Below are 13,612 nucleotides of genomic sequence, written 5' to 3' on the forward strand. Positions count from 1 at the left end.
TCCCACACAAGAACAATTCTTGGCTCCCCCCAAGAATACTTTTTTTTAAAAAAAGTAAACAGTTTTTTAAAATAACAATTTGGGCGCGGGGGGTGGGGGCTTGGCGCAACACTGCAATCAACAAATTATTTTTCCTAAAACTGAGGGTACTAGTGGAATAAGCGTTCTGTCAAACCAATTCCAGCAAGGAGAGATTTCTGCTGCCCAACAAGTGAAAGCAAAGAACATTGAGGGAAGAGAACAACAGTAGATTGAGTGCGTTACCAATGAATTAAATTACGAGGACAGGGTGCTCTCTGATTAACCCAATGCTTACATAACCACTCAGGATTTTATCTGCTAAAACAGTCCATCAGACAGCAAAGAACATTAGAAATGGGACAGCAGAGGAACAGGATGATAATAATCATTCCAGGTACACGATAATCCCCATGTACACTCTGAAAGAACAACAACCTCATATTTACAAGTCATTCACATTCTGAATTACTCTAGAAGTAACTGATCGCACTAACTACTAAAAACAATTAAGACTAGGGATGAGGCATTGGCTAAAATCTCTCTACTAGATATTGTAAGATAAACTCGCATAACAGCAATGAAGGAAATTAACACACTCAGAACAGGAAGCTCAGCTTAAAGGAAAGAATCAGATGTTTCACCAAATCAATAATACAACACTCATAAATAATAAAAAGAAATCAATTAATAAATAATGGCATTTTGGATTAAATGGAGGTTTCCCAGTATCTGGCAGACAGTAGTCTGAACGGATCAGTCAAAAACAAAACCTTTAAATAAACTTAATTGAAAGGTGATCTTCATGTATCAGCAAAGTAAACAGCACTGAATATCAACCTTAAACTGTGCTGATCTCCATTTTTAAATCTCACCTGTGCTCTCTTCCTCCTCTCATGCACATTATTCAGGTGAAAAGATCTTTTACTTGTTCTGCGGGGTCCATCCAGGCATCTTTCAAAGTCATGCTGTCTAGAGACTCCAGCGGTCTCTAGAGCTCCAGAACTTCCAGGCAAGGTGTGCTTGTTCCTCTTCTTGCGTCCCATTTTAGCTACATCCTGTCCGTGCTGCGCAGGGTCCTCAATTGCCTTGGGTTCAGAGGATTCCAGGTCTCTGGGTCTCTTAAACAGGCTGTGGAGAGACAGAAACACCAGGGTGCACAGCACATACATGGTGATGCTGACTAATAAGAGCCACGAAAGGATCCACCAACACGTTCAGTCAGACAGAGATGGAGTAACCTTTAAAAGACATTGCGGCTGATCTCGTTTCAGGGTCAGTGCGAGCACAGAACACTATCTTCTGGTTGAAGTTACAGTCGTGATATCAAACTGCGCTGTGCATGTTTAATGGTGAGCTTTCTATCAAATTTAAGTCCAAAAAGAAGGACAAATCCAAACCAGTTTTGAAATAAAGTTCCCAAATAAGTGCTTCCTGTTTGCTTCTTTTCTCGCCTGTTCTTTTTTGTATTCACATAGAAAACGCTTTCTTCATGGTAGAACTCAGTGCATGTTATTCCAATGCCTCAAAGCTTCTTCTAATGCTCATTGAGGCTGATAATCTGTCCATGATCTGACCAGCAAATGAGATGGCCTCTCACATCTCCCAATCTCGCTGGAGAGAGGATGAGGGAGGGCCAACTAATGCGCACCTGCTTTTAAACCCCACAAAGCCATTTTAACCTACCTGGGCACATCTATAAAGACACACCCTGATAAGCAAGCTCAAGTAAGCCAATTCAAACACACACACACACACACACTTGCGGAATAATAGATGAGTGAATAGTTTGCTAATCAGGAAAAGGCTTCTGAATGTTTGGGTCCTTATCTTTTTTGTCTCCAATCCATGCCTCTTCTTTGTAAAACTTCAAAAGATATTCCACAGAAATCTGTTCGATTAATCATTCTTCATCAAAACAGTCGTAATCGTCATTGGCACAAGCTATCAAATACATATTTTCCTCCTCTTGCGTCACTAATGGTTTTATTGTTTTGTTTGTTGGTTTTTTTACAGTCGTTGGCTTGCAGGGACAAAACGCTCCCAGGTCAGACCACTCCTCCTTTCATAATGCCTGGTTTTGATAGTCTTTATCCCAGTTTGTGGTCCATATAACAGGGCAAACTCCAAACGGTCACAGCCCGGCTGCTCCTGCGTTTCTGGTGAAGTCCCAAACCTTTGCCGAGAGAGAAAATGCATTTCTCTCTTTCCCCCTCCCTTTTCTCATGGTGTCCATCTGTCACTGCAGTACAGATAGCTAAGCGTCTCTTAGCCGATGATGTAATGACTGTTTGCATCTATGCAAAAAAAGGAAAATGAACTCAAAGTTTTTAAATGCACTGCTGAGGATAAAGAAGCTGGTCCCTGATTGGTCGATGTCATGGCGAGATGACCTAGATGAACAACGTCTTACAAACCTGTCCATCATGCTTCTGCTGACAATAAATAAAAAATAACATGGAAAAGGATGACCAAAAGAATGGCTCACAATGAGAACTGACAGTGTCAATATTGAAGGCTGAATTTTGATTTGTGGTCATAACGGATTACTGCAGCCTTGTGGTTAAACTTCAGAAAAAAAAGAAAAAGAAAAAAAAATCTCTCACGTTCACTGCATGTGAAGACTAACAAAAGACCTCCTGGTTCATTAACCTTTTTAGGGGCCAGTCAAATACTTTAGAGCAAGGACAAACAAGAAGAATTTTTGTTCTAACCCAATTAACCAATACAGCAGCTACTCTACAGACTAAATAGACCATTACACATTTTATTAAAAATGTTCTATTTATGTGGGGAAAATAACCCAGTTTACATTGAAAATAATTTCACTGCAATTAAATGCAGTATTTTAATAGAGCAATAAGTAAAATCTGTCTACGTGATCAAACTAATTAAAAGGTACAATCAGATCAGGGTTATAAAAGATATGACTGAAATCTACTTCAGTGGAAATAATAATAAACCAAGAATTATGGCACCACTAGAACCATATAAAGATAAATGTTGACAAAGTACAAAACAGGTCACCAAGAGGCTACCTTACTTAACCAACCAACTGCAATACAACGAAAAGGAAAACTATATGAGGCGTTCTGCATAACAATATACAGATACTATTGTAGAGTTTGTTTACCAAAATACTAAAAAGGTATTTTGTCCAAGAAGAAATTGAAATTTTCACTCAGATATTATTATATATATACACACACCATATATTTAGTTTAAAATTTCCAAGGCTCCAAACGCAAACTACTTTAAGGATTTTTTCATTCACTGTTCACGTGATATGTGAGCTAAGCTGATAAAAACATGAAATATGACAGGTCAATTAACACAAAGACTGCAGTGCTGCTATATAAAACAATGCAAATCCAATGAGGGATATCATTGTAAGATTGTTTAAACAAATGGGCTCAACATCTTGACAAGTCTTTACAACGTAGTTTTAAACATGTATGAATTTCCTTCCTTCCTCTGTATCCTTTTTGAAATTTACAGGCTTTAGTCCCTCCATTTATTTGCAAGTGCATGGAGAAGAAAGGCCGGTGGGTGTTTCAGAATTTCTCACTTTGGATTCCAAGAAAATTCCAAATCCAAGTTATATAGATTTGGAACATCATGATGTCAATGTCAATGTTCCAATTTAGGCAAATTATTTGTTTAAAAATGCAACAAATATTACGTATATCTTGATTACTAAATATAAAAACCTAATGCTAGACCTTTCCTCAGAACTATCTTTTTTTGAGCAATTTTTGCATCTAGACATTTAACTAACTGAAGTTTTTTTAAAGACAGTTTAATGCAGGTGTAGATCATCACAAACAATTAACTAATATTCATCAATTAGAAAGAGTATTAGGTGTTTTTGAACAATAAAAAAGAACAATTCTTTTTTGCTAATGCTGGCTTGTGGTATCTTTGTTTAAATAAATGCAATTTTGTGTAGTATTTTGTTATCTAATGCAATTAAATGATATAATATACACCAAGCAAGCATTATATTATGAATATCACTGATTATCTCCATCATGGCAGTGGGATATATTGTGGGCGGGATATATTAGTCTGCAAGTGAACATTTTGTCCTCAAAGTTGATGTGTTAGAAGCAACAAAAATGGGCAAGAGTAAGGATTTGAGCAAGTTTGAAAAGGGACAAATTGTGATGGCTAGATGACTGGGTCAGAATATCTCCAAAACTGCAGCTCTTGTGGGCTGTCCCCGGTCTGCATTGGTCAGCATCTATCAAAAGTACTCCAAGGAAGGAACAGTGGTGAACTGGCCACAGGGTCATGGGCGGCCGCAAGGCTCATTGATGAACGTGGGGAGCGAAGGCTGGCCCGTGTGGTCTGATCAAACAGACGAGCTACTGTAGCTCACATTGCTCAAGAAGTTAATGCTGGTTCTGATAGAAAGGTGTCAGAATACACAGTGCTTCACAGTTTGTTGTGTATGGGGCTGCACCTACAGGGGTCTAGTGGATCTAGTGGAGTCCATGCCTCGACAGGCCAGGGCTGTTTTGGCAGCAAAAGGGGACCAACAACAATATTAGGAAGGTAATAATATGCCTGATCGGTGTACGCAATGAATAATTGGTAAGTATCCAAATACTTTTTGATGTAGATCTAGCTCCACAGAAAACATGAAAGACAAATATTTGAACAAAACTTTCACTGGAAACGCACGGTTAGCTTGATCCATCAATGAATTATAAAGTGTGTGCAGGTCCAATACAAACACACAGGTATGCGACTTCAAGTAAAGAGGCTAAGCCGAACACGACCACCTCAGTTAAGCAGCTTAGAGCAGAAAAATTTCAGCAAAGTGAGCAGTGGGATTAGTAAAAGCTGACAGCTGCCACCACTCTCATTCAGGCCCTTCACAATTAATGCAAAGAGGCAGTGAATTCAGAAAGGGAAAGTCAGCAGAGACGTGTACAACCTCGTCTCCATGCAGCGATGAATTTAGTATTGCTGACACACAATGGCCTCAGTGTGTGCTATTTCAGGACCAAATTACAGAGTAACAGAAAAGGGTGGAAAACCTCAAAATTACAGGGATAATGTCCACTAACATATGATGCAATTGCAAATGCAATACCTCAACTTTTATCTTGTCGGAGAAACAGCTTGAGTGCATACATTTTCAAGGAACTGGTTTCTTCTGAAAATACTGGTCTTGGCAGCACAGGTCAGAAGAGTCAGGATCAGTGTAAACTATGAAAAGTCAAACAGTGGAAACAGGTTTTATCCATCCTACAGCCAATGCGCACGCAGTGACCTCAGGAGTGAGTCAGAGTCTCCGCTGAGGCATACAGGAGTATATGTACGCACATGTGGCGAGCCAGCCATGTTCTGGGCGTCTGACATCTGTTGCACACATTGCACAATCTTTACAGAAGCACCTAGTAAAGTTTACATCTGCCCAGGGACTGCTGGAGAATACCAAAGGAAAGGAAAATAAATCAAATCCTCAACCAGAAAAAAAAGTTAAGACAAGAAATAAGAACATTATGTTTTAGACCAATGAAACTGATTCTTTCAATTCCACTCTTAATGTCGTCATAAAACGAAATAAAAGTTACAATAAACTTTCATCCCTATTGTGATGTAAACGAATGAAATGGCTCATCTAACAAGGGGAAAAAATGTAGGGCAGGGCGTGATTTTTGTCCATGGGGAATTGGTTTGACGGTTGTGGTTTGGTATTATTAGTCAAGCTCATGTGAGTGACAGGTTGCCCCGCCCTCACACCAAAACACGTCATCAGAGAAGAGGTGTCACTGCAAGAGGGAGGGGAAGTTATAGAAGCAAATGTATAAAAAAACTAAAACACATTTACAATATAATAATGTATAAAGCACTTTAAATACTGCATTATTCCATAAAAAATGGTTAATTTTGATTTCATGGTGATAAAAAAAAAAGTGCCAAAAGAGCTCTTTTTTGCAGCAATGGCATAGAAGAACCATTTTTGGTACTCCGCTATAGTGAACAACCATTTTTTCTTTGTGTTAACTCTGAAGAACATTTAAAAAAGAACCTTTTTCCAGAACCTTTTATGCATTGTAGATGTTAACGGTTCTGCATTGGTCATGGAACCATTAATGCCAATAGAGAACATCTGTATCCACAAAAAAGCATTGCATCTTTCTTTGGCATATTGAAGACACAGGCCCATAAATGTAGAGACCATGGAGCACAGCACCATCTGTTGGTCTGAGCTGGTTTCCTGGATAGAGGACAGTGATTCACAGCAGTTATGTAACATGAATTCTTCCTTGTATTGCCAGTATATAGAGGGGTGTGACAGAGTGTCTCATGGAGTTCAGTTGTTTACAAAGTTGAACTAATGTATAATTAGGGAAAAGAAAATTAAGGTACTATGCAACATAGAATATTCTTTAATTACATTACTGACCAAAATTAAGGTGATACCATGAGTGATGCCACGCATTATCTTTTTAAATATGATGATTTCAAATGCAGCGTCATGCAATAATAACTGGTAGTTGATGTTACAGCAGTATCCCAATGTAGGAAGTCTAAAACTATTTTAAACAACATTTTTGTGATTTGTTTATTATACATCCAATTAGGACTGTCCTCAACTAAGGATTTAGACATTCAAATCTCTCTATGGTCGACCGATAGTCGAATCATCTATGTTTGTGTGAATGGGTTGGGAGGGGCACTTGTCAATTGTCAGCAGAAGGGTAAAACTATTTTTATTTTCCATTACACACTGCACACAGCAACAACTTTTAATAAAGCGACCAAAACTGCCTGCCAACTGACAGACAAACTGACAATGGCTCTTATTTAGGTTTAACGTTAAATAGCCTAAAAGGTAATGTGGTGGATAAACATTCATAAACCGTTTTCTCATAACATGTTAAAGCCACGATCGAAATACAGAACATCACACAAATATATAAAAGAACATTTTGACAAATAAACCTAAAAAAATACCTGCCTAGAGAGGAAAAGAACACTTTGAGTGCGTTTACAAGCACGTTCGTAAGCCGATTGTGCCTAAAGGGGGTGAAGGACGCGAAGCTTAGCCTAGCACCTCAGGATCGCACACCGCCACCTGACTCGCACCGCAAGCTCAATTTTGAATTGACTGACAAATGAGCTAAACGAAAGCGCTCTGTGGTGCGGCAGGATTTTAATCAACTTCCTTAGTGGCCGCGGACAGGTGCTGAATGCTGCCGCCGGTGTGTGTACACTCATTGAACGTGTTCTAATTTTAAAGGCGCGGTGCGAAGCTCGGCGCCCTTAAAAGGGGTCGCACACCGGTGCTCAGCTCAGCTCAGCTCAGCGCGACACGTCTTTAAAATATTGAACACCCCCATATTGCCAAAATGGTATGATCCTCGTTTCATAACACCCGCGAAGATTCGACCGTGAGATCGGTGGTCGAATCAGGCTCCGCATATCGATGCATCGAATCTTCGACTATTCGGGGTCACCCCTACATCCAATTTATGAGCACATATTAACAGAATATGCTTAGAATATAAAAATAAATGTCACCCCATGTGAACTACATTACTTTTTGGATGAATGCGCTGTCTTTTTCATGATATTTTCAGTTGTTTGTGATTAATAGTTACGTCTTTTAAAATAATTTTGATTCAGAGTGATGGTAATAAATTTTTTAGATTGAGAATAACCAATTCAAGTGAACGATTCACTCATAAATCAGACACAGTTTGGCTTCTGACTGAGCATGTTTCACTCTAGGAATTACCTTGGTCAGCTTGGTTTGCCTGAGGAAGACAAGACATGACAGGCATCCATTTTGACAGCAAACAAGTGACTGTGTGAGTTCTCCAGCCCATCCCAACACACACATACAGAGCTCTACGACAAAAAAGCATCAGTGCCATAGTCTGTTTTCACTGACTCCTCGCTGAGGAATGTACTTAAGGGCATATTCGGGAAGGATAGACTACAAACTGGACAAAGCGGCCCAACACGTCTATGTGCTCAGTATCACACCCCATCAAACAAGGAAAAACGTATGGATTATAACTGACAAAGTGCTGTTTGCAAATGCATTGTAATGGCAGTTACACATTTCTAGCAGATAGTTTCATTGGTTTCTGAATATGACACAGCTTGCTTAAACTGCTCATGGCACAAGACAATGAAAAACATTCAGCTTTACTGTGGAGGGACATTCACAGAAGATGCGTTCTTGCATTCAGTAAGTTTTTTTGAAACCAACAGAACCATACAATTTTTCAAAATAACACACAAGCTGGAACCATTTGGAGCAGATGTCACAGTAGCGTCACTTGCAGCTGTGTAGACATATTGGATGCAGAAAAATAGCGTAACAAATGGAGGAAAAATTGACAAAATCCACAGAATAAGAGAAAATGTTTTGCTGTATGCAAAAAAAGGCTTCATTTTTAGAGAATACCGTCATCCCTTTGCAGCTAAACGCACACGTTATAAATGCACAGTCACAGACTGATGAACTGATGAAACCTGCAATGATTAGTCTACTCTTAAAGCATTAATTTGTCTACAAAAGTCTACATAATATTCACATATGCAGTTCATATGGGACATGAATAGCAGTTACCGCATGAAATAATATTTTACAAAGATACATTTTAAACATAGCCTATAATATTTTTATTTCACAATTCTTGACACTTTTTCTTGCATTTCCATGTTTATATCTCCCAGTTCGGACTTTATAACTCACAAAGAGTTTATAATCGCTATTCTGAGGAAGAAAGACAGAATAACGAGAATATCTCACAATTCTAATCCTTCTAAGAATCCGCCCACAAAAACCGATCGCTGTTTGCAAAAACCAAATAGGTCTATATTCCGCCTTCTGAATCCACATATATGGAAGCTTGTTTCCGCCATGGAATTTTAAACAATTGTGACGATTTAAACTTTTTTTAAGAATTCCTAGTTTACATTTCACAATTCTGTTTTTTGGTTTCTGTTATGAAAAAAAGGACAATGACGCAAAGCTTGAGCTCAGAATTTTGGGACATGTGGTCTTCACCTCATATAGCTGTTGGAAAAGACTCAGGCAGAAATCATGTTGATGGCGTGGTTATTAACGTTACTGTAGTATAAAGCAGAGCAGGATAGAATGTTGAGGAGCTAAACAAGGCCAATGGAGCGATTGTTGAGCAACTCACAGCTCGCGGTAAACTTTTATTATGACAGGACACAGTCCCCAGCATCATCTCCGTTTTTCCGAGTATGAGGTAACGCAGCTCTGTTTATGATATTAGGTATTTAAGTATGTATAAAAAGATGCCGAAGTGCAGTGATGTCATCAAAATCATTAATCCATGTTGGCGGAAGTGACTAAGTTTTGAACGTTTATATTTTCTAAATGCTAATTGACACTGCTTTGTATCACACTAGCTTATAGCTATAAAACAGTAAGGCTAACCTACTAAAAGCTAGCCTAGAAATCTAGACGCACCCTAGCGGCAGCAAATTTAATCTGCCCGCAAGTGTCGTCTAGGAACTCTCAGTACCCTTCTGAGCTGTATTCCTCACAATCTGGACGGGCCAATCACGTCGTGTATAGAGTCGGTGGGCGGGGCCATAATGACGACGGCCGAGTTGCGTTTGCGTGCTTCTAGTAAACACAGAAACTGGCGAACGGCGGTGGTCTTTCGAATCAGCTCTGACCGCGACTCTGGAAGACTTGGAGTTAAGCTTTTCTCTGAGAAAAGAACAAAGAACGGCATTGAAGTCATTCTTAAAAAGGGAAGATGTGTTCGGAGTTTAGCCGAAAGGATACGGTGAATGTTTAATCTATCAACAAGCTCTGTTTCACCTTCGTTGCTCGTTGGTGTAGCGCTATCCTATCGCGTGCAGAGGGAGTTTGAAAGACAACCGTTTAACCCGCCCCTCGGATTGAGTCCTGTCTATGGTGAGTTTCCAGACCAAACATCTTGATGTGGGTCTGGCTTGTCAGGCTAACTAAAAGCCAAAAAAAAAAAAAAAAACCTTCCATTTTGATTTCAAGTGGACTTTAACCTCACAATTCTGAACTTCAAGTTCAGGTCTCGGCATCTATCTTGCAATGTTTTTCTCAAAATTGCATTGACAAAGACTGAATTGTCAGAGTTGCAATTAATGGGGTAAAAAAGTCTTCTTTTATGAAGAAAGTGGTGTTCGAATATGAGTGAATAAATTACATTTTAGTCTGCTTCTCACAAATCTACCGTATGGTTTCAGAAAAACCCTGGATAACATGAAGGTGAGTAAATGTCCAAATTTTTATTTTTGGGTGAACTGTCCCAAGGGACATAAACAACTGAAGCGTACAGCACGGGCTGTCCAGAACACGCTCGACGTCACGTTACAATCAACAACTTGAGCCACTATCTAATCAAAGACGTTAAAGCAGCACTGGAAACCTATCTCGGCTTTTTTTTATAAGCCATTCTAAACCGATATGACTTTTCCGAAATTACATGATGACTATAGTTTAGTGAACATCCGCTGGATTTGTACCGGGCACACCCGAACTTGATACACCCAAAATACTGCATAAACCGTAATCTACCAGTTAAACAGTCGTGCGATGAAAATACAGTGTAGGCTAATTTAAGTCACGTATAAAGGTATAATAATAACAACAACAGTTTAGACTAGACAAGATACAGCTGCTCTTTCGCCAAAACGCAAGCTTGTATTTTGATTTCAAACAGAGAAACGGGATGTTTAGTTTATGATTCAGGATGTTCTGCAACTTATTTACTTTATTAAAATAGTTTGCAGGACTGACAGCTCTGGCAATAAATAAAACAAACAGAATGCTATAACCGCAACAGTTGCATTTTTCTTACACTAATGTTATACAGTCGCCATGGTATCAGTAGCCTACATATCGCGCTTTAATACCCCAGTCATAACAAAATATGAAGCATGTGCGGCATAAGTGAAAGAATGTGCTTACGTCTCAGGCCAGCACGACAAACTCCTTCCTCCGCCCTGTTTCCTCCTTAAACCGTTTCTTTCAAGTTATATTCCACTCTTTTATCCACTTGTTGAAAAAGCAGTGTTCAGTCTCGCGGTTTGAAGAGCTGAAAGTTTGGTAGTGTCTCGTGAAGTGAAGATAAACACGCCTGACTGAGTGAAACGCGCGCTCACAGCTGGCTGACTGCAGTGACGCAAACGCTCGCTCCTCCTGTTCATGCAGGGAAAATGAACGCGTTTCCTATCCTATTAGAGACTACAGGCCACTTTTCAGTCCTCATTAACTCAAACTTTCAGTCAGACATACTGATGATGTTAAAAAGACATGCAATTGTACACGACAGGAACACTGTGGGATATATGTATTTTATTTAGAAGCTAGCTATACAATTCAAAGATGTTATCAAGAGCATTTGACACAAGTTTTTGGATAGATTTTAAGAGTCATGTTACTGGACACCCTTTTTGATAAGCATTGTACCTATACACAAATAATCCATGGATTGTATAAGTTTAAGACTAATGAATCTGAGATTTTTAAATTTAATATTAATATTTAAACTTAAAAGTTCTGATTAAGAATATTTATTATTCTGCAATTCTACATCAATAAAAAAGCAATACTAATAAAGGAATAAATACTTCATATTTTGCAAAGAATAAAATGGTATTAAATTATAATTCAATTAGCATATAAAGCAAAACAGTGTTAATTTCACCATTTCATTCTCTGACTCTTGGACAACAATGCAATGATATTTTTCATTTACACAAAGGCCTATACACAACATTAAAACCAACAGGTTTAAACTGAGCTGTGGAACATAAAACAATTATAGTGACAATGAAAGGTTAATCTAAAGCTTTTTGTCTTGGATTTCTGCAGGAATACAATATTTTGAAGAATGTTTTAACTGTTTTTGCCCAAATAGCCTAATGGATATCAAAAGGGGTGCCTGTGTAGATGAAAACACTGATATTCTTCAGAATATATTTGTTGATCCTCAGAAGAAAAAGCATGAGTAAACGACGACAGAATTGAAATTTTTGGGTAACTATCCCTTTATCAGCCCCTGCATGCTGCTGTAAAGTGCAGGCATAGTTGTTCAGCAGTCACTTAACAAACCCAGGATTGTCCCTCAGATTCCCGCCTTTACATATTTCCTGCCTCTGGTCTTGTGGAGCAAGAAAGGAACAATGAAAAAATCCTCATTCTTCCTGTGCTCTTCCTGTCAGTGTGTAGCCTGTCTCAGTCTGTGTCTAAATCAGACAAGGGATTTCCAGGAGCATTTAGAGCTTTTACAAGAGTTCACTTTTGATTTTTTCCCCCACGTACATCCAGATTTTATCACAGTGCCCGTGGGCCATGACACAATCTTTAAGGGTTGGCCCCTATCCTGGGACTAAAAAGTAAGCTATACTGTAAGAGTAGTTAGTGGGTCCCGTCACAGGGCTCAGGCAATCTTGTTTATGTGTATGTATACAAAAATAGACCAACTATTACATACAATCAACATAATTCCTGTCCATTCTCCTTCTAATCTCTTACAAAAGGAATGAGAGCTGTCTGAGATGCAACTGAAGGGTTCTCAACAAATACAAATTAAAAGTATGCAGTAACTTTCCATTTATAGATTCTCTGGTGTCCATTCACACTCGTAGTTCAGCATGAACTGACCTGGAAACACACAAAAATCATTCATAATTGATTAGTACTCGTAGTACATATCAAAGCACACGGGGTATTTTCACCATGTGACTTTCACAAGTCTTTTGAGAGACACCATAACAAATTTGTTCAGCTTTCTAGACCTTTTAAACAAGATGTAACATTTGTATTAAATAAAGCATGAATATCCCCTTCACATTGTAATTTAACACAACATTACTTTATAAAACCACAGCTCATAATGTTAATGTGCATTTAATGTGACTAGACTAAAATGAATTGGACAATTTTAATGGGTTAGTCTTCTAAAAATATCAGTTCTTGCATCATTTATTCACCCAAACAGTTTTGGTGACCATTGACTTCCATTGTATGAAAAAAACAAAAAACAAACAAACACTGATTTAAATTTCTCAAAATATTTTAATGTTTTAATATATTTTAATATTTTAAACTACTTTAATATTCCACGGAAGAAAGTAAAACACTTTTGGAACAACATGAGGCTGGGTAAATTACGCCAGGATTTTCTTTCTTGGTAAATTATACATTTGATTTAACTAGAAATAACTGTACATGGTCATTGTGTAAATGAGTGTACAAGAGCATGTGTACAGAGGGAAACTGCTAAGGCAATAACAGACAGGAAGTTGGAATAAGATGCTGAGCAGCAGGCAGTCTTTGAGTTAGAACAGCATGTGCTGTGGAAAATAGTCAGGATTACTTTCCAGTACACAGGGAGTTCTGCTGACCCTAATGGCCCTTCAGTCCTAAATATCATTCAAAGTCCTTAAAGAGAAGTAAAAGGTGATGTGTGTCATTTTCCCATGTTGAAATACCTTTACCTATATCTAATATACAGCGACAGCTAAAGGTGAGCAAACAGGTTCATTTCACTGACAAATGTAAACAGTGTGGAGCTTTCAAAACCTTACTCACACAGCA

At 38.5% G+C, this 13,612-nt stretch overlaps 1 protein-coding gene across 4 annotated transcripts in view; it reads right to left on the minus strand.

Moving 5' to 3' along the window:
• The window catches only part of kifc3 (kinesin family member C3), a 48,313-nt gene extending 37,123 nt beyond the window's left edge, over nucleotides 1-11,190 (minus strand). For 2 of the 4 annotated variants that reach the window (XM_067418965.1, XM_067418964.1), the window contains exon 1: nucleotides 894-2,176. In XM_067418965.1, coding sequence (XP_067275066.1) covers nucleotides 894-1,190 — 297 coding nt within the window. In that variant the 5' untranslated portion in view covers nucleotides 1,191-2,176. Of the gene's footprint in view, nucleotides 1-893; nucleotides 2,178-10,978 lie in introns of those variants that run through there. The other 2 variants (XM_067418967.1, XM_067418962.1) reach the window with 2 other exon arrangements.
• Between the last annotated feature and the right edge of the window lie 2,422 nt (nucleotides 11,191-13,612).

Source organism: Pseudorasbora parva, chromosome 16 (genome assembly GCF_024679245.1).
Source record: "Pseudorasbora parva isolate DD20220531a chromosome 16, ASM2467924v1, whole genome shotgun sequence".
Classification (NCBI taxonomy): Eukaryota; Metazoa; Chordata; class Actinopteri; order Cypriniformes; family Gobionidae; genus Pseudorasbora; species Pseudorasbora parva.